Source organism: Myotis daubentonii, chromosome 9, assembly GCF_963259705.1.
Source record: "Myotis daubentonii chromosome 9, mMyoDau2.1, whole genome shotgun sequence".
NCBI lineage: Eukaryota > Metazoa > Chordata > Mammalia > Chiroptera > Vespertilionidae > Myotis > Myotis daubentonii.
This window is the reverse complement of record NC_081848.1, coordinates 83,067,191-83,089,130: the sequence shown is the minus strand read 5'-3', so window position 1 is coordinate 83,089,130 and position 21,940 is coordinate 83,067,191. Positions and strand designations below refer to the sequence as shown.

General features: G+C 59.0%; 3 protein-coding genes and 1 non-coding gene across 5 annotated transcripts in view; all 4 read right to left on the bottom strand.

Annotated features, from left to right (window-relative positions):
- Positions 1 to 1,001, bottom strand: part of AHNAK (AHNAK nucleoprotein) — a 29,186-nt gene extending 28,185 nt beyond the window's left edge. For both annotated transcript variants that reach the window (XM_059710414.1, XM_059710415.1), the window contains exon 1: positions 844 to 1,001. The gene's annotated coding sequence lies outside the window, so the exon portion shown is untranslated. The remainder of the gene's footprint in view (positions 1 to 843) is intronic.
- Positions 1 to 21,940, bottom strand: part of MTA2 (metastasis associated 1 family member 2) — a 109,709-nt gene that overhangs the window by 69,505 nt on the left and 18,264 nt on the right. The gene's annotated exons all lie outside the window — the stretch shown is intronic.
- On the bottom strand, positions 10,792 to 20,758 carry EEF1G (eukaryotic translation elongation factor 1 gamma). The gene is made up of 10 exons (XM_059710413.1): positions 20,605 to 20,758; positions 19,413 to 19,571; positions 18,176 to 18,239; positions 17,889 to 18,031; positions 17,046 to 17,189; positions 15,292 to 15,421; positions 14,760 to 14,955; positions 11,457 to 11,629; positions 11,251 to 11,375; positions 10,792 to 11,027 (listed from the first exon to the last, which is right to left on the bottom strand). Exons 1-10 carry the CDS (start codon positions 20,731 to 20,733, stop codon positions 10,869 to 10,871), a joined length of 1,422 nt encoding a protein of 473 aa, XP_059566396.1. The 5' UTR covers positions 20,734 to 20,758; the 3' UTR covers positions 10,792 to 10,868.
- LOC132242436 (small nucleolar RNA SNORA29) lies at positions 13,450 to 13,586 on the bottom strand. The gene has a single exon (XR_009454628.1). It is a non-coding gene; the product is annotated as a small nucleolar RNA SNORA29 (small nucleolar RNA).

The following is a 21,940-nucleotide window of genomic DNA, read 5'->3' as shown; positions in this document are numbered from 1 at the left end:
TTCCTCAGGCTGCTGGCGCCCTGCCAGGCGCTGGGCGGGGGCCGTCCGCCCGGACGGGTTCGGGAGTGGGCAGGGGGAGAGAGCGCCGCCTCCGGAGGGGAAGGGGCGGTCCCACGGGCCGAGCCGCAGCGCGGTCCCCTCCCGCCCACCCAGCGCAGGAATCTCCCTAATTATGCCCCCACCCCCACCCCCACCGTCCCCTGGGCGGCGCGCTGCAAACTCCCAGGCTCCGCGGCCCGAGGGGGAGCAGGAGTTTTCGGGAGAAGGGAGCCCGGCCGGGCGAGACCAGGGCGGGGCAGCGGGAGGGGGCTTGGGGCCGCCAGGAGCGGGAGGCCGAGAGGCGGGAGCACACGACTGGGTGGGGCAGGACTCGGGACGCGAAGTTCTCGGGGAGGTGCGGGGACAGGGGAGGGACCGCGGGGGATCGCGGGGGCGCACGGAGGGGCCGGGGCCGCGATGCCCACCGCGGGAACGTGTCCGGTCCACGCGGAACGGGACCGGAGCGCAGCGGCGCGCCGAGCCACCGCCCCGGGAGAGGGCGGGAGTGAGACCGGGCGCCAGGCCGGGACGCGGCGCGGGGCCGCGCAGGAGGGCCGCCCGTCCGGCCTCCAGAGCCACGCGGACCGCAGCGAAGCTTGGGAGCGACTTTCCAACTTTGCCCAACTTGCACCCCAACTCCGGGGCCGGAGTCCGGCTCCCCGCGCGCGACGCGTCGCCTCCCCGCGCCGCCCCGGGGCTGCCTCGCTCGCCCCAAACTGGGCGAATCCCCGCCGCGGCGCCCCCACGCGCCTCGCCCCAGCCCGGCCCCGCCGCCCCCCGCCGCCCGGGACGGGCCCGCCCTACCTGCGCGCTCAGCACCGGAGCCCAGCCGAGGGCGCGCGGCCCGCGGTCTCGGTGCGGCGGCGGCGGCGTCGAGCCCCGGTCGGGGCGGGTCCGGCAGGCGGGAGGTGCAGTCCCCGCGGCGGAGCTGCTCCGAGTGGCCGGGCCCCCGTGCGAGGAGGCGGCTCTTGTAACTCCGGCCGAGCGGGCGGGTCTGCCCCGGGCTGTGGGGAGGGCGGGGCCGGGCGGGGCCCGAGTGGGGTTGGGACGAGCGAGCGGGGCCGACTCGGGAGGGACCGGAGGGGCTGCTGGCGGGGGAGGGACCGGGGGCCAGGGGCGCGCGTGTCCGAGGTGCTGCCCTCCGCGCCCCCGGCCCCCGGGCCTGGACCTCCCGCCAACGTGTGCAAAGCGCCGCTTCGCCCGCAGGAACCCGCGGCAGCTCCGGGCTGCCCACCCGGGGAACTGGGAGTCAGAACGCTTTCCGCGAGGACCCAGGGGTTCCGCAAGCGGCGGGGGGCTCGGGACTGCCAGCCGGACACTGGCAGCTGCCCTTCAAAGCCCAGGCCCCGCACTGGGCTCCCCAGCTCCGTGCACGCGCACCCGTTTCTCACCTTCCCTCTTTCTGGGGGCCCCCCAGCCCCTCCCCCCCGAACCGGCCTGGAGACGCTGCGCGCCTCCTGGAACCGGGGTCACCAGCGCTCCCCGCTGCTGCAGCGACACGGGGGACAGGCCTGCAGGCCTTGGAGACGCCGCCCACCTTGCCCGGACCCCCGAGGGCAGCCGAGCTCCCGCACGTCCCCTACCTGCCCCGTCGCCCTCGGACCTCGGCCCCTCCCCCACTCCCGCCGGCGGGACGCTTTGTTTCCAAATTTACAGCCACTTCCCACAGCCGCTTCCAAGCGCATGGAGATTTTATTAAACGCGTAATGATGGGGTGCGGGGTCCTTCTGGCTACACACCCCCCTTGCACACCCCCATGCGCTTCTCCCCCTGAATCCTCTATGCTCCCTCCGGGATGGCCACCCACCGCCCACACCCAGCCAGCTTTCCTTCCTTCCCAGAGGCAGCGGGCGGAAGGGAGACCCCAGGCCGGCACCGAGCAGGCCCGGCTGGGGCAGGAGCGCCCTCCGCGCTGCAAGATCTGAGTGGGCTGGGGCCGAGAGCACAGGCCCTGTCCTCTGAAATGGCAAACATGTTTACGGGCTAAAAATACCCGGCAGCCAACTCTCTGCCAGCCCTGGGGGCTGTGTCCCAGGTCCAGTTACCCACACAGGGTACAGGCCGTGGGGGAGGGGAGAGACAGCGAGAGGAGACACGGACATGTAGACACTCTCAGATAATGGGCACAGGAAGGTGGAGACACATGTGCAGACATTCCGACAGGCATGGACATGCAAAGGCACAGAGAAGGCAGAACCGTGGGCACCAGCATTCTGTTTCCCTGTCTCTGTGTCTGTGTCTCTCTGTCTCTGTCTCTCTCTGTCTCTCTCTCTCTCTCTCTCTGACACACACATACCCAAATAGTGACTCAAATCCCCAGCAGAGGCAGCCCCACCACACACCTCAGTCACAGCCGGACTTTCTGAGGAATCGCCTTCATTTTGTCCTGCACCCCCTTCCCAGCACCTACCTCATTTAAAGAAGAAAAAAAATCTAAACCTTTCAACTTTGGGATGCTTTTAAAAACTAGAAACCGAAAGCTAATTGTTTCCTTTCCCGATGGCCTATTCGATGTTTTTCTTTCTTTTCACGTTTATTCAGCATTTTAAATATGGGCTGAGGATACAGATAACGTGGCCTGTGATCCTACAAGTGAGCCGATCCTTATTGACGTATTTTAAATAAAATCAATAGCTTCTTAGGGTGAAGATTGTAAACCATGCACAGCAGTGGACAATGCAGTCAGCCTCCCTCCTCCCCCCCCACCCTCCTCCCCTCTGCCCAGCGGTGACCACTGAGAGCTGTTCCCCAAGGGATTTCTAACTTTATGAAATGAATCATTTGCTGCCTTGAAAGTGCAAGTTTTCCCAGGTCACATCAAACCCCCCGGAAATGCTTACACCTCGGTTTTCGGAAAGATGTTGTGCTGCGACCTATGCCACACAGACGTAGGGTGTTTGCTGAAGCAGGGTTAGGGGAGCTGGCAGGGAGGGGCTGGAGCAGGAAAGGAAGAGAGGGAGGGTGTGGAGGCTGCGCCCTCACCCCTCACCTCAGCTTGGGCCCCCAGGTGTGGACAGCCTGGGCTGGTGTCCTGGCCCGGCGCCAGCCTCCTGCTCCACCGTTTGCTTGGGCCGCCCTCTTGATCAACAGGGAAAAGGCAGGACCGGCTGGTTTGGGGAGCAGCTGGGGCAGAGCAGTGATCACTGTGCAGACACTTCATTCATTCAGGGGTACGACTGCGGAGTGGGTGGGGTCCCTGTGACTGGCTCTTACCCCCTTCCAGGCTACTAGGTAGAGAGGGGTAACAAGACCTTGCCCCCTCAGAAACCATGACCCTGCCTGCTGTGAACAGGGGCAGGGAGGGTGTTCTAGGTGAGCCTATTAAATAGCCCAGGGGGAGGGAATCTTTCCAACAGTTGTGGGTTTGGTTTTTTATTCAACCGTTTTTCAATGATGTCGCTGAAGACACTCAGTAATTTCTGCCAACCCTATTCTGCCCACTGCATAACCCGCTCCCCCTACACACACACACACACACACACACACACACACACTCCTCACCCCCCAAGCTACCTGCCGGTGACTGTGTCTGACATGGCACAGGCCCTTCCATATGTTGGCTCAGTTAATCCTCACACATTCTGGAAGAAAAGGGATTCAGAGAGGGTTTGTGATTTACCTGAAGTCACACAGCCCTCAGCAGCAGGAGTCAACGCTCCCACGGCCCGAAGCTCCATGAGGGCAGGTATCTTACTCTGCTGCTGCAGGTATCTTACTAGCCGGTGCCTAGAGCAGTGGCTGGCACTTAGTCAAGAGCATGTTGTGAATGAATGAATGAATGAATGAATGAATGAACGAACTACAGGTGCATCTGGCCCTGCCCCTGTTCTTTACACAACAGCATCCTGCCCCTCAGATTCCCCTGCTCTCAGCTTCCCCTCCAGCAATCCCCCGCCCCCCACTGGTAGGCCTGTATGCAGCTGCACAAACATTGACTGTGTCCAGCACAGGCCCCTGCCTCTGGTGCTGGTGGTGGTGCAGGTGGTGGAGAACTGGACAGGATGGGAGCTCTGCCCACAGGCCCTCAGTCCAGAAGGACATGGACTCTGATGTCCCCTTACCTTGGACTCTGAGTTCCTTGCAGGTCCGATGCTTTGGAGAAATTGGATGTTATCTGTTCTGCCAGGTCACCTCACCCCCCTACACACACACACACACACACACACACACACACACACACACACACACATGTTTTTAGTTATAATTTGTCCTCTTGGTCCCAACATCGCAAAGATAAGCTCTGTCAGGTTTCAGATTCCACGGTCAAAATCAGGGCTATCCAGGAATCAGGGAGGACAGACGGCGGCTGGCACGCCCTCTCGGGCTTCAGAGGCAAAGTCCCACACCACGCGGCTCTGCAGACGCCCTGGCAACGCCAGGTGAGTTCCAGGACTTGTCGTCACCGGGATACCCCAGCTTCCTCACGAGGGCCGCTCCCTCGGGGTTCCCTCAGCTGTACTGTAGTGTCTGTGGAACTTGGACTCCTGTTGCCCAGCAACGCGCCTGTTTTGTTCCTATTATGCTTATGTGTGTTTCCATAGCAACCACCAAGGGGCGCTCTGTGGGCAGGCCCCAGGCCAGGGGATTCCCCTTCCCCTCCCTCCTCACCACAGTCCCCTTCGCTGACATCAGTGTTACCGAGAGGAACAGATGCAGGCGGCTCAGAGGCATCATGGCTTCCGAACGCCCACCCCAGAAGGGAAGGGAAGTGAGCCGGGAACAGGCTTCCCGCCGGGCGCTTTGTCCCGTGGACCCTCCAAGCAGAGGCATGAGGGCCAGCCCTCTCGGGGCCATGTGGGACCATCACGATCACTGGACCCCCCTCCCCCAGCCCGGCCCAGCACCAGGCCCTCTCCACTCCCTTCCAGGGCCTCCTCTCTGTCCCGTCCCCAGCCGCCCTGGAGCCCATTGGGTGCTCCCGGATCCAAGCATTCTCAGCACTTACTCCCCTCACCCCATTCAGACCCCGCAGCCAGGTCAGAGCCTCCGGCTCCAGCCTGGCCCAGTCCATCCTGGGGTTCAGGCTGAGGCTTCAAAAAGGAGTCCCTGCAGTTCAGACCAGACAGCGGAGGCGGCAACTCCCCTTTCCACCGCCCAGGCCTCCCTGAAACCTCCAGGGCCAGCAGACCCGCTCACAGCCACAGCGAGGGGAGAGCAGGGGCAGGGCACAGGCTCTGGTAGGTTCTGGGAGGAAAGGAGGCAACGAAAGATGGTCAGGGCAAGAGCAGGGAGCAGAGAGGGCTGGGGGCGCGGGGGGGCAGGCCACCCCGGATGGTTGGATTACAAGCATCAGCAAGAGAAGGCCACAAAGGCTGGTGAGTTGTGGGTGTGAGGATGTGGGGGAGCGAGAAGATAATAGGAAATGCGGTCAGGGATTAAGGTGCAGAAGTGGCCAGACATGATTGAATGGGGCTGTGTGAGGAGGGAGGGAGGGAGGGAGGACGGGAGAAAAGAAGAGCTGAGAGCTGGGCTGGGACTGGGCCGACCGACTTGTAAACAGCAGCCGAGGGAGGGAGCTGGAATGATCGGAGCAGCCAACGCCTGCCGCTCCCTCCCCAGCAGGGCCGGGGCGCAGGGCCGGGGCAGGAGGGGCCCAGAGAGGGGAGCACCAGCCTCCTCTCCCCTTTTTCGGAATCTGTCTCTCCCATCCTTCCCATCGTCCCCTGCCTTTTCCCCAGTTCCCGGGGGAGAGGGCGAGCAGCCCGGCTTCCGCGTCCTCTGCTGACACTTCCAAGTCTGGTTGAAGGAAATCAGGCCGAGCGGGAGGAAGGGCCTCGGCTGCCCGGGGCCTGAGTCACCACATAGTTGAGGTTCCTGTTACTGGAAGCCTGGCCGCCTCTACACCCTGTGCCCTCTGCCCGCCAGGCCCCAGGACTTGGGTCCGAGGGCTGCCCTGCCCCTGCCCTGCCCCAGGACTCACTCCTCCCACACTTCCTACCGGTCCAGCTGCCTTCAATGCCACCCTCGCCCTGCTGCCCTGCTGCCCAAACCCAGGGAGCTCCGTCCACTATGCTGCCCCTGCCTCCGAGGAAAGCATCCTCCGCTGTTCTTAGGAGCAAAAGTGACTCAGTGAGTGGCCGCAGGGACTGCAGAGACCAGCATGCGCCCTGATAAGTCACTTCCCCTCTGGGCTCGCTTCCTCCTGGGTGAGTGAGGGCCTGCAGGGATGGTCTCCCCGGCACTGGCTGCACGAGGCACATTCTCTGTGTCTGAGTCAAAGAGATGGAGAGTCCCTCGAGGAGAGAGTGGGTAGAAGGGGTGTGTCTGCTGACCCCGCGCTGGCAGCGGGAGGGGTGGAGGACACGGGCGCTGCCACCGCAGGGGCAGGGCAGCCAACACCCTGCAGCCAGTGACTCAGGCCCCATATAGAGGCCCACTGGCAGCAGCACCTGGTGGCCACCGGTGAGTCAGGGGACACAGGCATCTCCCCAAGGCACGGCTGGCCAGGGTCCACTATGGCCAACTTTCCCTCACACCTAACAAAGCGGCAAGCCCAGCCTGGCCTGCATGGCTCAGTGGTTGAGCATCGACCCATGAACCAGGAGGTCACCGTTCGATTCCGGTCAGAGCACATGCCCGGGTTTTGGGCTTTATCCCCAGTGGCGGGGGGCGGGGGGCCGGGGGGGCGGTGCAGGAGGCAGGTGATCAGTGATTCTCCCTCATCATTGATGTTGCTCTCTCTCCCTCTCCCTTCCTCTCTGAAATCTATAAAAATATTAAAAAAGAAAGCGGCGAGCCCAGTGCAGCTACTTCCCCAAGCTCCTCACACCCACATCCCAGCCTGCAGGGCTGCCCCCTCCCCTCTGCCCTCCCTCCTCCACCGGCTCCCCGGCCCTGCCACGTCCCCTGGGCCACCCTTCGGGTCGGCCACCCTCACTGTCCACCCCTGTGCTGGTCCCGGAGAGCCAGCCAGATGATTGCAAAAGGGCTGAGCCAGCGGGAGGCCCGCACGGGCCAGCGGCTCCGCAGCGGCGGGGAGGGGGCAGCGGGACCAGAGGAGGCACATTCCAGGGAGATCGGAACAGAAACAGCCCCGACCGCTGACTGGCCAGCAGCCCCCGCCCTGGGCCCGCCCTGTGTGTAAATAGGGTCGAGGCCGGAGCTCCCGCGGGAATCCCGGGAAATCGGGAAGCAGAGGTGGGCGGGGCTGCAGGAGGGCGGGGGGGGGGGGGGGGGGTGACAGGCGTGAAAAGCAGCCGAACATCTCAGGTCATCAGAGACATCCTTGCCACTGACCTAGTCCCACCTGCGCAAGGGATTCTCTTACAAGGAATCGGAGTGCTGCTGGCCATCAACTGCCATATCCCGCACCCCACCCAGCCCCCGGGGCCGAGGCACCAGGACACCCCGTAATTCCACTGCAGTAAAACGCCAGCCTCCTCCGGGAGCCACGCCAGCCTGATTAGAGCAAACAGACGCGAGCAGGTGGCGTGGTCTCTAACCTTTCAGGAGGCAATGCGCTAGCGCCTCAGCAGTAGGGGGCTAGGGAAGGGGGTACCCCAGGATTACATTCACACATGCAGGACCCAGCACGCTGGGGACGATGCGGTGCCCTGTGGGCGCACCAGCGGGGTGAGCCGGGGAAGCCACTGCCACCCAGCAAAACCCACCCGGCGCTGGGGGGACGGGGCTGGGTTCCGAGGACAGTGCCGGTTGCCATGAAAACACAGTATTGCTTTCAGAAACGACTGGGTGGGGCCTCCAAAGCACTCATTCCTCTCCCTTCGACATTCTAGACCCTTCCCCCACCTCCCGAAAGGGGAAGTGGCACATTTGGGGCACGTCGGCGGCGGGTCGGACCGCGAGCAGAGCAGCAGCTGTCCCGCTCCCGCTCGAAGCTGCGGGTCTCTCTCGGAAGAACTTGAAAGGCTTCTGACTTTCCGTGACGGAAGCCAGAAGCGCCAACAACGCTGAAACGAACGGCCGCTCTAACCAGCACCCACCGCCCGGTCATCCACCGCGGCGGCAGCGCTCGCGAGCCCACTCCCACTGCACCCGGCGCCCATCGTTTCTCAGCCTCCGTTTTTGAGGCTGAGGGTTTGCCCAGTAAGAGGATAAAATAGCCTCCCCTTCCCTCAGCCTCACCGTTTTCCAAAACCACACCCTGCTCTCGGCCCCCTCACTGCACCCCTCCCTCTGCCTGAGACCCCAGCTCCTGATGGCGCACGGGTGGCACGTGGGGAGCAGTGTCCCAGGCGCAGGTTCTCACTGGCTGCCCATGGCTGAAAGGAATGGGGGGGGGCGGGGAGCCGGGCATCAGGATGGGCTCGATGGGGCGGGAGGTGCAAGTCCAGAGCCTGCAGCGGTGCAGTGACGCAGGCCTCCCGGGGCAGGGCGGGGCCGGATCAGCTCCAGATGTACTTCCCCTCTTTCCAGCCCCACATCTGCCGCTAGAAACTCCCCCGTTAACCTTCTCGCCTGCCCATCTGAGCAGGAAGAGGTCCTTCCATCTCACCCTTTTGGAGGCCAACTGCGAGCCTTCCAGAGGCCACAGCCCCTCCCCTCGGGCCTCCCAGCCCACCTCTGCTTGTGGGTAACTGGCCCTCCCCCAAACACAGGCCTGGCCCCAACCACCAACCCAGCCACCCTCCTCAACACCAAACCGCCAGAGCTAGAGGCACAGGAGGCAGGAGGTGTGGATGAGTCACTCTTCCTGCAGACTGGGGGGGGGGGGGGGGGGGGGCGGCGGGCAGGCTAGGAGGCGCGGTCCCAGCCCCCCAGGCCAGAGCCAGCCAATCCACAGGGACTGCCAGGCCTGCTGCTGCCCAGGGTCCGGCTCACCAGGCAGACACAGCCCCTTTCCAGTTGGACTCTTCCTGGGCCTCTCAGGCCTGCCCCCTCAAACCCAGCGCCAGGCTTGGTCTCTCCTGCCCAAACCGTCAGCTCCTGGGAAGATGAAGGGGACCAGGGAGGCGGGGAAGGTTACACAAGCGGAGCAGGGTGTGGTGGGAACGGGAGTCTGACAGGTTCAGTGAGGCCCCAGCCACCAGCTCAGGGCGCACCCGGTCAGCACTCAGTGCTTTCGGATCCTATCCAAGAGGAGCCCAGAGGCTCAGATGCAAGACAGGTAGCAAGTCTGGACCGAGTGCAAGATGAGATGCCAGGAAGCACACTGAGCAAGAACCAGCCCATCCTCGCCCAGCTGGATTCCTAACCCCCACTGCAGTCGCGGTTCCCAGCTGGCTGGAGCTCTACCCTGAAACCACCAGTCCGCTCAGTACCTGGAAAGGTCCCGCTCTCCCTCCTAAGCCAGGAGGGGACCCCCCGCCCCCGCCCCCCGCCCCCGGCTTAGACTACACGGGAGGGAGGGAGAAAACACCCGGAAAACCACAACCCAATACCAAAGACAGCCACGACTGTTTCTGCATGTGCTTCAAAACGGACTCTAATGTTTGCACGTTCACCTGAGCTGTTAACTTCATAGGGAGGTCAACGCTCTTCAGAAGACCATCAGAGCAGGGCAAGAATCCCTGCAGAGTAGAAAAATTAAGCTTACCCCAGCCAGTGTTGCTCAGTGGATAGTGTCAGCCTGCAAACTGAAGGATCCTGGGTTCAATTCCGGTCACGGGCTTGTACCTGGTTGCAGGCTCCAGGGCGAATGCAGGAGGCAACCAATCAATGTTTCCCTCACATCGATATTTCTCTGTCTTTCCCTCTCTTAAAAAAAAAATCAATGGAAAAATACCCTCAGGTAAGGATTTTATTTTGAATATATTTTTTTACTGATTTTTTACAGAGAGGAAGGGAGAGAGATAGAGAGTTAGAAACATCGATGAGAGAGAAACATTGATCAGCTGCCTCCTGCACACCCCCTACTGGGGATGTGCCTGCAACCCAGGTACATGCCCTTGACCAAAATCGAACCTGGGACCTTTCAGTCCACAGGCCGACGCTCTATCCACTGAGCCAAACCGGTTTTGGCTTGGGTGAGGATTTTTTAAAAACGTTGAAAAACAAACAGATAAATAATAATTTTTTTAAAAAAATTAAGCTCAAAAGAGAAAAAACAGTAACCACTCATTTGAGCAGGATTAATGGATGACAATTATGTCGCAAGAGGGTGTTTCCAGGCTTTAGTGACACCAAAGGGGTTTAAAATCCTGCCTCTACCAGTTAAGAAATGTCACCACAGCCCGGCCCGCGTGGCTCAGTGGTTGAGTGTCGACCTATGAACCAGGAGGTCACAGTTTGATTCCTGGTCAGGGCACTTGCCCAGGTTGCAGGCTCAGTCCCACGTGTGGGGTGCAGGCGGCAGCCAATCGGTGATTCTCTCTCATCATGGATGTTTGTATCTCTCTCCCTCGCCCTTCCTCTCTGAAATCAATAAAAATATATTTAAAAAATAAGGTCATTAAACCTCTGAACCCTCCCTAGCAAGCAGGGCCGTCTGGTGACCTGCAGCCCGGTCAGGGCCGCCGCGCGGGCGGTCAGTGGTCAGACACCTGTTCCTGTTGGCCCCTTGCACCCAGTGCCTCGCTCACAGGGCGGCGGCGGGGAACGGCACACACTGCGCACCATGGGCTCCCTCCACGCGTGGACACGCCCCACCTTGGGGGAACCTGGTCCCTCAGAGTCAGGCGGTCACCAAGCCCACGTCCCGCCCGCCCAGCGCACCAGCCGGAGGACAGCCGGCACAGGAGGAGGCGGGCGACGACACCGACGCCGAGGACAGGACTCTGCCGCTCTGAGGCTCCGCCTGCTCCCCCGCCGCCCGGAGCAGCGCCCTCACAGAGCAGGCAGACCACACAGGGCTTGATGTTCAGTTTCCTTTAATGACCCCCAGCGCCCGGGAGGGCAGGTGCAGGCAGCTCGGCGAGGGCAAGCGATGTTCACTTGAAGATCTTGCCCTGATTGAAGGCTTTGCCCACGTGCTGGAAGGCCCCCTCCCAGCAAAAGTACTCTCGCACCAGCGTCTGGGTCTCCGCGCTGCCGGGATCCAGCTTCCGCCACGTGTATGACTCGTAGTCCACCTGCCAGTCCGGACTCAGCTGCGGAGAAAAGCCAGGTAAGAAGCATGTGGTCAGGTTACTGGACACGGTCTCACACCTGCCACTCCCAGCTCAGACTCATGTCGTCAGGTCCCAAGGCCGCTGGGGACATGCCAGCTCCGCCGGTCCCGCTCCGGGAGGCCCCTCACGCCTATCAGCCAGCATCGAGGTGTGCGAGCCGCAGCCTCCCGGCTAGACGCCCTCCGCCCCTGCCCCTCCTCACCGGAAAGGCGAGCTCCTGGCCCCGGAAGACCCAGACTCCAGAAATGGAGCTGCTGTTGTTGGTTCCAAAGAGGATGACACTGGCAAAGGCGTTCTTCCTCAGCTTGTCCAACCGCTGGAACATTCCTGAAGGAGCAGGGAGAACACTTGGCCTCAGATCGCATTACCTGGCCCTCCTTCCCCTTCCCAGACCCACGCTCTCCTCACCAGTGATGAGGTTGCAGCTCATGAAGGTCTGGGTGAGCTCCTCGGGGAAGCGGTACTCGGCGTACCACAGGGACCAGCCGTCCTTATCGAAGTGCTCCCAGAAGTACGGCAGCGCCACCGCCAGCGTGTCCTCGTTGGAGTACTTGCGCTTGAATTCGTCCAACACGAAGGTACTGAGCGGAGGGAAACAGCCGGTCAGTGTGGAGCAGGCCTCCTGAGGCAGCGGCCCTGCCAAGAGGCCAAGGGCATTTCCTCGTGCTCCCCACCCCCAGCCCAAGTATGCTTAGCACGGGGTGGGACCCCAGGGAGCCGCGCCCCAGGAAAGCACGGCGAACTGCTGCCCCCTAGTGGAGGCACAGGGAGGACATTCTTCCCGCCGCCCCTCCCAGGGCTCTTTTCCATGAGTCACATTCAGCCAGTGACTCAGTGTCTTCCCCCATCACACAGGCGGCTTGGGTGACACACTCTCATGACAGCGAGGTTAAGCAGGGAGTGTTCTCCAAGGGCCTCCGCCCAGCCTCCACTCCGTCCTGTAGTCCTGCTGCCCGGAAACCAGCTCAGCTGCTGCTGAACCCTCAGGTGCGGGTTATCTGTGAGCCTCTGGCACACAGCCAGGAATTCCAGCCCCCCCCCCCCCGCCCCTCTCAGCGCTGTTCTTTCTTTTCCAATTGCAAAAACACATGCGCCTGAACACCACCCACAAAACCAGCAAACAAGACAACTAGTACTTTTTATGTGTTTTGTGAAAAATTCCACTGGTGATTTTTCAAAGATGATATAGCTAGCTTTGTGCCTTTACAAATTGTTCCTTGAACACTATGACACGCCACTGAGAATTCTTTGCAAATGTTTTAATGGCTACATAACCTCCCACGGCATGACTGTGCCATGAACTTATTAAGCCCCCTTACTGAATGTCTAGGTTGGTTCAATTATTCATTAGTTTTAATAATGCCACAAGCTGCTACCTATTTCACTCCTTACATCAAGACCTAGAGCAGTGATGGCGAACCTATGACACGGGTGTCAGAGGTGACACGCGAACTCATTTTTTGGTTGATTTTTCTTTGTTAAATGGCATTTAAATATGTAAAATAAATGCCAAAAATATAAATCTTGGTTTTACTATGGTTGCAAATATCAAAAAATTTCTCTATGTGACACAGCATCAGAGTTAAATTAGGGTTTTTCAAAACGCTGACACGCGGAGCTCAAAAGGTTCCCCATCACTGCCCTAGAGTTAGACGCCCCCCTCCCTTCACAGACCAGGTTAAGTGTGTGCCCTGCCCGGCTACACTGGAGCCAGGTTCCTTCCTGACACCAGAGCCCTCACCTGAGCTTGTCCACGTCCACCACCAGATGGGACGGATGTTTCACACCCTCCTGACCATGTTTATTATTCATGACCATAATCCTCCCCACCCCAGCCCAGCCCTCAGCAGCTCCTGAAACAAGCTGGCTGGAAGCCCTAACCAGACCAGAAGGAAATGGACAATGATGGTCTTGGTCTTCAAAGGCATTACCTCTGTGACATTAAGAGTCCTGGGGGAGCCCGGACCAGCATGGCTCAGTGGTTGAGCATCAACCTATGAACCAGGAGGTCACAGTTCGATTCCCAGTTAGGGCAATGCCCAGTGTGGGGTGTGCAGGGGGCACCCAATCAATGATTCTCTCTCAACATTGATGTTTCTCTCTCTCCCTTCCTCTCTGAAATCAATAACAATAAGTTAAAAATAACCCTGGGGGAATCGTCCTGGCAGCCAACTAACAGGGCCTACTTATTAAACAGGCCTTACACACACTCTCAAGCCGTTAAGAAACGCGATTGATTGAAGACCTCAAGCTCTCGGCCTGATTTATTTTCTGCCCAGAGTAACATATGAGACGATCTCTAGCTAATAATTAACAGCGTCGACATTACAACAGCCTATGTAATTGGGTTAGTTATCACAGCTCATTTACACACACCAAAATCCTGCTGGCTTTTCTTTTTCTTTTCCTGTTTAGCCATTTCATATAGAAGGAGGACACAAACAAATCCTCCCCCTTCAGATCACGGCGATGTTACTCTATCCCCTAAGCACAGCCACTACGATCTACTGGGAGGAAAGGTGGCAGGCGAACGGGGAAGAGTCCTGCCCCTGTGCCAGGCTCACAGGAAATCAGCTCAAAGAGACACTGTGAAGAGCAGCTGAGCGTGGGGCCTCCGGTCCCGAGGAAAACCTCAGCCACCTCCAAGCTGGTCCCTCGTGGGAGAGCAGAGCTGCTGACCTCCCACCAGCACAGCTGCTGTGCCAGCACGGGCGCGCCCCTCCATTCGCTCTATCTACCCCACGAGACGGGAAGTCCACCGCGCTGAACCAGACCAACGATGAAAGGGCGGCAGCGGGCGAGTAAGACCTTTCTCCTATCGCTTGCAAGTCCAGCAGTGACTGGGGGCAGTGAGCGAAGATGCGATGACAGTGAGGAGAGACTTCAATGGCGGGACCACACTGGACCCTCCAGGCAGAACCAGCTGGATTCGGGCCAGCAGACCCCACCCCTATGCCCCGAGGCCTGCTGCTCCCAGCCCGCAGCAAGCATGCAACGCATCTCCTCGCATCTGGGCAGGTGACCCTGTGCCCTCTCCATCCTGCCGTCCTGCACGGCCCCTGCGGGAAGAGTGCGCACCTGGCGGGGACACTCCCTTAACAAACCTGATGTGAAGATGGAGCTGTTGCCTCTTCCAACGCCTCTCGCCCTGGGAAGCTTCACTGACCCGGAGAACTGGGAGTGCACTGGGTGCCCACTTTTTTACACCAACAATCTCCCTTTTACCTTATTCTTTCCTCCAGGAACCCCCACACTGACTGAAAAGAGGAAACAGACAAGCACCCATCTCCTTCCTTCTTCCCGAGGGGCTGCACTCCCCCGTTTGGGAACAATGAGCAGAGGCCGCATGAGCACCAGTCACAGGCCGATTCACCCAAGCAGCACGCTCCTCACTGAGCTGAGGGTCAGAGACCGACGAGCACCCCCAAGACCAATGACCCCCCGAACTCCGGCCTGATGCCTGCTTGCTTGCGAGAAAGGGGATTCTGAACCTCCCCACTGCTGGATGCATTTAGAATGCACTTGCTCCTTTCAAAGCTCACCCAATTCTTAAATTCAGAAAGTCACCCGATCTGCCAACTAAAACACACCTTTAATTTTGTATGAATGACCTCAAACTCTGGGCCCGAGCTGTGAGGACACACTCAGGTGAGAAGGGGCCTTCTTGGGTCCCATCCATGCAGCGCTCCCCCCACGTCCCCGTGTCCTCACCTCTTGGGCAGGTGAGCAAAGGGGTCCTTGGCCTTGGGCTCCGCCGCCAGCGCCTGCTCACACTCGTCCATCTCCTCCTCGGCAGCGGGCTTCTTCTCCTCCTTCCGCTCGGCCTGGGGCTTCGGCTTCTCCTCCCGAGGTCCCTTCTCCTTCCGAGGGGTGTCCTTTTTCGGCTGGCTCTCTGCAAACTTTTTAGCTGGCGCAGAGGAAGGAGAAAAGTCAATACCCGGCCTCTTTCCGCTGCAGCACGCGGGGCAGTGGAGGAAAGCGGCAGCGCGGGAGCCAGGCTCGGCCACAGGGCCGCCGGGCGCCGCGTCCCCGCGCACGGCCCTCAGTGACAAGTGCCCGTGCAGCTTTGTCAACACAGACCAGTGAGTGCAGGTAGAAGACAAGATTCACAAAACATCAGCTACACAGGTGATGCCCTACACTCGGGGCCCACGTCACCCACAGGCTAGACAGGAAGCGCAGGGGCTGAGACTGAGCAAACCAGCCCGGCCTGGCGGCTCACCCCCCACCTCCTCAGACTCACCATCAAACTGGGCCATCTTCTCACAGAGCTTCACCTCCCCCAGGACAGCGCGGAACTGGGGCTGGTTAATGCAGGTGAGGAACCAGCGGTTGGTGTTGGGGAAGGCCTGGCGGAAAGACGGCTCCAGGACCTGCCAGGACGGGAGGGTGGGAACAGTCAGAGGGGGGACCCTCCAGAAGGTTCCAGCCAGAGACCAAGACTTGCTGCTTCCTACACCCCAGCTCCTCCGTCCCCTCACCAACAGCGGCTGCCTGGACACCCGCTTACCCCGGAGGGCGACCCCCCACCACCGTCCTCATCTCTTTAAGGTGATCCAGTCCAACTTAATGGACGCTTGGTTCCCCCTTCACTAAGAATCTATTTAGCAGGAACAGCATTCGTACGGGGTTCCCCCTTCACTAAGAATCTATTTAGCAGGAACAGCATTCGTACGGTGCCCCGCTCCTTTTGCCAAGCCATTTCACACCTCGTCTCCAATCTTTTAAATTTCACGTGTTGACATAGAGTTTTTTTAAAAGTTGGGATCAACAGAGGGCTATCAATTACTCATTTTGTCAAATAAATAAGTAGAAAATATGCAACAGCAAAAAGTTTGTTTCAGAATAATGGACAGACCTTTTAATTAAACAGCTTCATGAAAAACTCATTAACCATTTTTTTAAAAAAAAATGTTGTTGTTTTTTGTATTTCAGAGAGAAAGGGAGAGGGAGAGAAACATCAACGATGAGAATCACTGATCGGCTGCCTCCTGCACACCCCCCACTGGGGATCCAGCCCACAACCGGGCATGTGCCCTGACTGGGAATCGAACAGTGACCTCCTGGTGCATAGGGCAATGCTCAGCCCGAGCCACACTGGCAGGCTCATGTGCCATTCTTTTTAGTTTGCCAGGATCCGTGGAGGAGACAGGCGCAGCGTCAGCTGTCATGCTGGTTCTACAGACTCGGATTCAGATTCTACTCCATGACCCCCACAACGGGCCACACTAAGCCGATCCCTGTAAGCCAGTGGTTCTCAACCTTCCTAATGCCGCGACCCTTCAATACAGCTCCTCATGTTGTGGTGACCCCCAATTTCATTGTTATAAATTGAACATAATTAAAGCAGTGATTAATCACAAAAACAATATGTAATTATATATGTTTTCCGATGGTCTTAGGTGACCCCTGTGAAAGGGTCATCCGACCCCCAAAGGGGTCGCGACCCACAGGTTGAGAACTGCTGCTGTAAGGCCTTGGCATGGGGTCTGGCGCGAAGTAGGTGCTTTTCCCTTGCTCTCAGCACATTACTACTGACCCCCATCAGTCCGAGAGCTGCTGTTTAGGACCAGCAACATGTCATCTTTGCCCCAATAACCTCAACTGTGGGATTAGTCCCTGGGTTTATGTTTACTGAGGAAGAAAAAGGACCAAAGGGTGCCCCCACCCCCACCCTCTACTACAACTAGTCAGAATGCGGCCAGCACTGAACGCAGCTCCGCTTCCAGATCTCCATGCTGAGTCTGCCACCCCCACCCGCCTTCACCACCAAGCACAACTGGCTTCATCAGACCCGTCTCAGCGCCACACAGACGCTAAGGGCAACGGACCACTGCGCTTCCCGGAAGGCAGGCGGCCCGGCACCCACCGGGACTCCCGCGGCTCCCTCAGCGTCCCTCACACCCAAGTCCTCCAATCAGGATAGAGCGGCCCGAGACTTGTCACTTGGTTCTAACCCCACCCACCCTCTGCCCAGCTGATTCGCTGTAAACTAACCTGCTTATAGAGCCACAACAGGGTGCAGACAACTGTGATGTCAGCCAGTGTCACACGCTCGCCCACCAGAAAGGTCCTCGTCTTCAAGTGAGCATCCAGCAGCCCCAGAATTCGCCTCATGTCCTCCTTTGCAGTCTCTGTGGCCTGTTGATCCAGTGAGTAAACTCATCAGTGACTATCAATCCCTCCCCCAATAACTGAACTACGACGGCCGTTTCACTTACTCATCCCACCCTCTCAATGGGTCAGAGTCTAGGACAGCCGTGGGCAAACTACGGCCCGCGGGCCGGATTGGAAATGAATAAAACTAAAAAGAAAAAAAGACCATACCCTTTTATGTAATGATGTTTACTTTGAATTTATATGAGTTCACACAAACACTCCATCCATGCTTTTGTTCCGGCCTCCGGTCCAGTTTAAGAACCCATTGTGGCCCAAACATGTCCCATGCGAAGCGCATGTTACATTTGTTCACGGCCCAGGCTGGCTCATGTCCTTTCCCTCTTTCCTTTCGGCTGCGTTTCCCACTGTCCTGGTCACAGCTGTGTCACGTCTTTGCACGTTAGAAGGAACCTTCGCGGTCATCTGGTCTAACCACTCCCGTCATTGGGTTTAACCTTCCTTCAGAAGAAACCCCTTCTCTGACCACCTCCACGGGCCTGACAAAGAGCTCAGACACCACCCACCAACAGCCCAGGGCTCCGAACTCACAGCCCGAAGATTAGGGCCTGTTACACGCTCTTGGCATCCCCCCCTTTTCTCAACCCACTTTATTTCTCACTGCCTGGCCCTCTGGAGCTGACGCCATCCCGCCTTTGGCTTCTTCCAAGTTCCAGGCCTTACCTGCTTGTTGTAGTGCATGATGCCCAAGGTGGGGAACACCCAGGTACTGGCCGGGGGCACTATGTCGCTATCGGCAAAGCTCACCCACTGCACCACCTGGGCTGCTGCTTCTGGACTACTTCCCCGCAGGTCCTCATTGCTCACTGCAGAGGCGGGGCACAGAGTCAGAACCCGGGGTCCGCCAACACCAGGCCAGTGCCCGAACAGTCCTCTCCACTCCAGCTCCCCCGCACCCTCTCCTACACCCCTCGCTTGACCCTCCCATCCACCATCCAACTGCAAGTTACCGTAGTAGGCAATGGCATTGCTCTCGAACACACAGAATCCATCATCACCTTCAAATGCTGGAACCTGCAGACAGCAGTCAAAAGATAAGTGAAACACTGGCCGGGTGCTCAGTGGTTAGAGCGTCGGCCCCCCAAACGAAGGGTCTCGGGTTCAGTTCCCAATCAAGGGTACGAACCTCGTACCTCAGATGCAGGACCCCCAGCCCCGGTGGGGACGTGTATGAGAAGCAACCTATCCACGTGCATTGCTCACACTGATGTTTTTCTCCCTCTCTCTCTTTCCCCTTCCTCCCTCACTTCCACTCTCTCTGGAAATCAATGGAAAAAATATCTTCAGATGAGGATTAAGGGGAAAAAAAAAAGGTAAGTGAAACAGTCATTTCTTACTAGCCAATCCCAGGAACTAAACTGTTCTGGGTGAACGTGTTTATATAAGGCTGACAACCCTTGCTAACCAAACTCCTGATATTATCTAAAACTCAAGAACCAAAAGTATTTGAATAACTTGGTATCCCTTACAGTCTGAGCTCACATAAGAAAACCCAAAATACTTAGGTATTATCAGCTATTTGGAGAAAATCCCTCAATCAGATGAGGGAAAGGTAAGAAGCCACGTCTTACATCTCTGTAACAGTGAGAGCACCAGGTGCTCCCCCCACTGCACACGGCCCCCCACTGAGGATGGCTCCTCAGCCGCTCCCCAGCCCCCCAGCAGGGGAAGAGTCCCGCTCACAGGAGATACTTGACAGTTTGCACTGAAAACAGTCCAAAGTCATTCTCTCTTCCAAAGTAAGCCTGCAAACTATTAAATGTCACTGAACAGCTCTTTATTAATCATTTAAAAAATTTTCAATTACAATTGACTATTATTTTTAACTACACAGGAATCTGAAATTATCTCAAAATAAAAGGATTTTTTAAAAATACATTTTTCATTGATTTCAGAGAGGGAGAGGGAGAAACACGGGTGAGAATCACTGCACATCCGCTACAGGGGATGGAGCCCACAACTTGGGCCTGATTGAATCTAACCGTGACCTCCTGGTTCACAGGCCCGCACTCACCCACTGAGCCACACCAGCGGAGCTCAAAATAAAAGTTTTTAAAAAATCACTAAAATACAGGGGGGGGGGGGGTCTGAAATCTCTTTAAAGATGGAGGCTACCTGCAAAGTAATAGAATCTTACAGCCACGTGGGTTCTCAGGACCAAAGACCCTTCCCCGCGTCCCTACTCACCTTGCCTGCCGGAAACTTGCGGAGAAATTCGGGGGTGCGGTTGGTTTGGCCGAAGTGGAAGTGGGGCGGTGCGGAGAGTACGCGGACCTGAGCCCCGCTGTACTGCGCGGCGATGAGGGCCTTGAAGGCCCTCCAGTTTTCGGGGTATGTGTACAGGGTCTGTGCAAGGAAGAGGGGACCGGGCGTCAGCGCGAGGCCAGGGGTCCCGGTCCTACCCGTCACCTCCCGGGACGACTCCCCCGAATCGTCGCCGTCTGCCCCACTCACTCCCGCTTTCCCTCGGCCGGTAACCCGAGTTCTGCAGCTCGGGGCCTTGTGTAATCAGAGCAGAGGACAGACACACCGACGGCTAAATAAAGCAGCTGACAGCGCTGACCTTCCCTGAGGACACCCGCAGCAGCACGGAACCCACAGCCTGAAGCTGCCGCGGCCTCCGCCTGCGGACGAACACACCCCGCCCGCCCGTTTCATTCATTGATGCTACCAGGCCGGCCGGCGCGACTGCGGGGCCGCTCACTTCAAAAGCATCGCCCCTGCCGAGGGCACACGCCGAGGGCACCGAGTCCCACCCGAGCCGCCACGCGGATCCCGAGTGGGTCTTCTCTTCCCCGATCAACCCGGCCTCCCTGTAAGGGGCCTCCCTCCCCCTGGCGCGCATGCGACCCGCGGGCCGTCGCTCCGGTGCCGTCCGCATGAGCTGCCTGGTGTGGCCCCTCTCCGTCCAGTAACCTGGCCGGCGAGGTCCGACTGATCGACCCACGTCGGGGTCTCTCCGCTCCCGAACCTCCCTGGTGGGCGAGCCCTGACCGTGGCCAAGTACATGCCCACAAAGACGCCCCCCTTCACCCTGTCCCTGCTATCGCCCCACCAAACGGTCGCAAAAGTTCCGTCCACCTGCCCGGATCCCACGCCTCAAGGAGTGAACCTGAGCCCCTTTCTCCGGCCCCAGGCGGCCCGGACCCGGCATCTCCTTCCGCCTCGAACCCAGGCCATTCCAACTCCTCGGCCTCCCACAGCCTCAGCATCAGTTTCTGCCCGGGGCCTGGAGGCCCTGCTCCCCAACAGCACGGCCTCCGGGCCCCCGATCCGCCCCCCGCTCGGCTCCAGAACTCCTCTGACGCCAGCGGGTCGCAACCGGGCAGAGGATGGCGCCGGATAGGGTGACCCGGTCGGCCAGAGCCGGCAAACTTACCCCGGCCGCCATGGTGATTCCGCAGAGAAAGGGGGTGGGGCTCTCAGTGCTGCCGCAAAGTAAGCCGTCGGGGGGAGGGGGGGGTCGGAGAGCCGCGGGGAAACAGCGGCCGGAAAGCGAGGACGGCATAGAAGGCACACGCACGACAGTTGTGTCTACCGCGGCCGCGAAATTGGAAAAAGGGGTGGGGCCTGCGCGGAGGAGCTCGCGCCTGCGCAGTGAGTTGCTTGACGGGCCCGCCCCTCAGGCCTGGCCAATGGGAGTCCCGACGTGGAGGGAGAAGGCGCCAGCCGGCGGCGGGTGCCCGGGCGGCTGCGTGGCACCGCTCCCCGCCCCGGTGCCGCGGGCGCCCCTCCGCCGGGGGGTGAGAGTGCCCTGATGGGAGGCTCTGCCAAGCCCCCCACGTGTTGGTGTGACAGAAGCGGAAACTCCGCCTGCAAGTGGCGGTGGGCCAGATTCCATAACCGCTCTGCTGTGTTGTTTCAAAATAAATTTCCATTTCAGAGAGGAAGGGAGAGGGAGAGAGGGACACATCATTGCTGAGGGCGAACCATCCATCGGCTGCCTGCTGCTCGCTCCCCACTGGGGCTCCAGCCCGCAACCCGGCATGTGCCCCGACCGGATCCACTGCGGCCGAGGAAGCTCACCCACCGGCCACACCTGGCGGCGGGGCTTGTTGCTTGACTCGAGCAGCGGTTCTCAACCTCCCTAATGCCGACCCTTTAGTACACTTCCTCATGTTGTGGTGACCCCCAACCATAATTTTCGTTGCTACTTCATAACTGTAATTTTGCTACTGTTATGAATTGTAATGTAAATATCTAATATGCAGGATGGATTTTCATTGTTACAAATCAAACATAATGAAAGCATAGTGACTAATCACAAAAACAGTATGTAATTTTACATGTTTTCCGATGGTCTTAGGCGACCCCAAAGGGGTCGCGACCCACAGGTTGAGAACCACTGTCTAGTGGATAACCGTCTGAAACTTAAATTGGTTTTCTCCCATTCGACTGCCTTGCAGCTCAGGATGCTGTTTCTGCAGAAGCAGGGGAGGGGCCAAGGGAGAGCAGCCCTTTCCCGCCCACCTCCTGTCACCCAGGAGCGGGCAGTTTAAGAGAAACTGATGGGCTGCCCTTTACCCATGTCCAGGCCTGAAGGTCAGGCAGTCGGGTGTTCTCACAGGCACTGTGCAGTCCCCGCACCCGCCCCCCAGCCCCCACAGCTCTGCTGAGGGGCTGCAGGCACCAGAGGGTCCCAGCCACTCCCTCCAAGTGTGATAGAGGCTGGCAGAGCGGCCAGGCCTCAGAAGGCTGTAGGCTGGGGCGCGGGA

Bases quoted from the DNA above. Each gene is read 5' to 3' on its own strand.
- EEF1G (XM_059710413.1), bottom strand. From the start codon at position 20,733: ATGCCGTCCTCGCTTTCCGGCCGCTGTTTCCCCGCGGCTCTCCGACCC. The intron at 19,572-20,604 runs GTAAGTTTGCCG...TTCCTTGCACAG, and splicing joins GAATCACCATGGCGGCCGGG to ACCCTGTACACATACCCCGA. The intron at 15,422-17,045 runs GTTAGTTTACAG...CCGTCCTGGCAG, and splicing joins TGTTGTGGCTCTATAAGCAG to GTCCTGGAGCCGTCTTTCCG.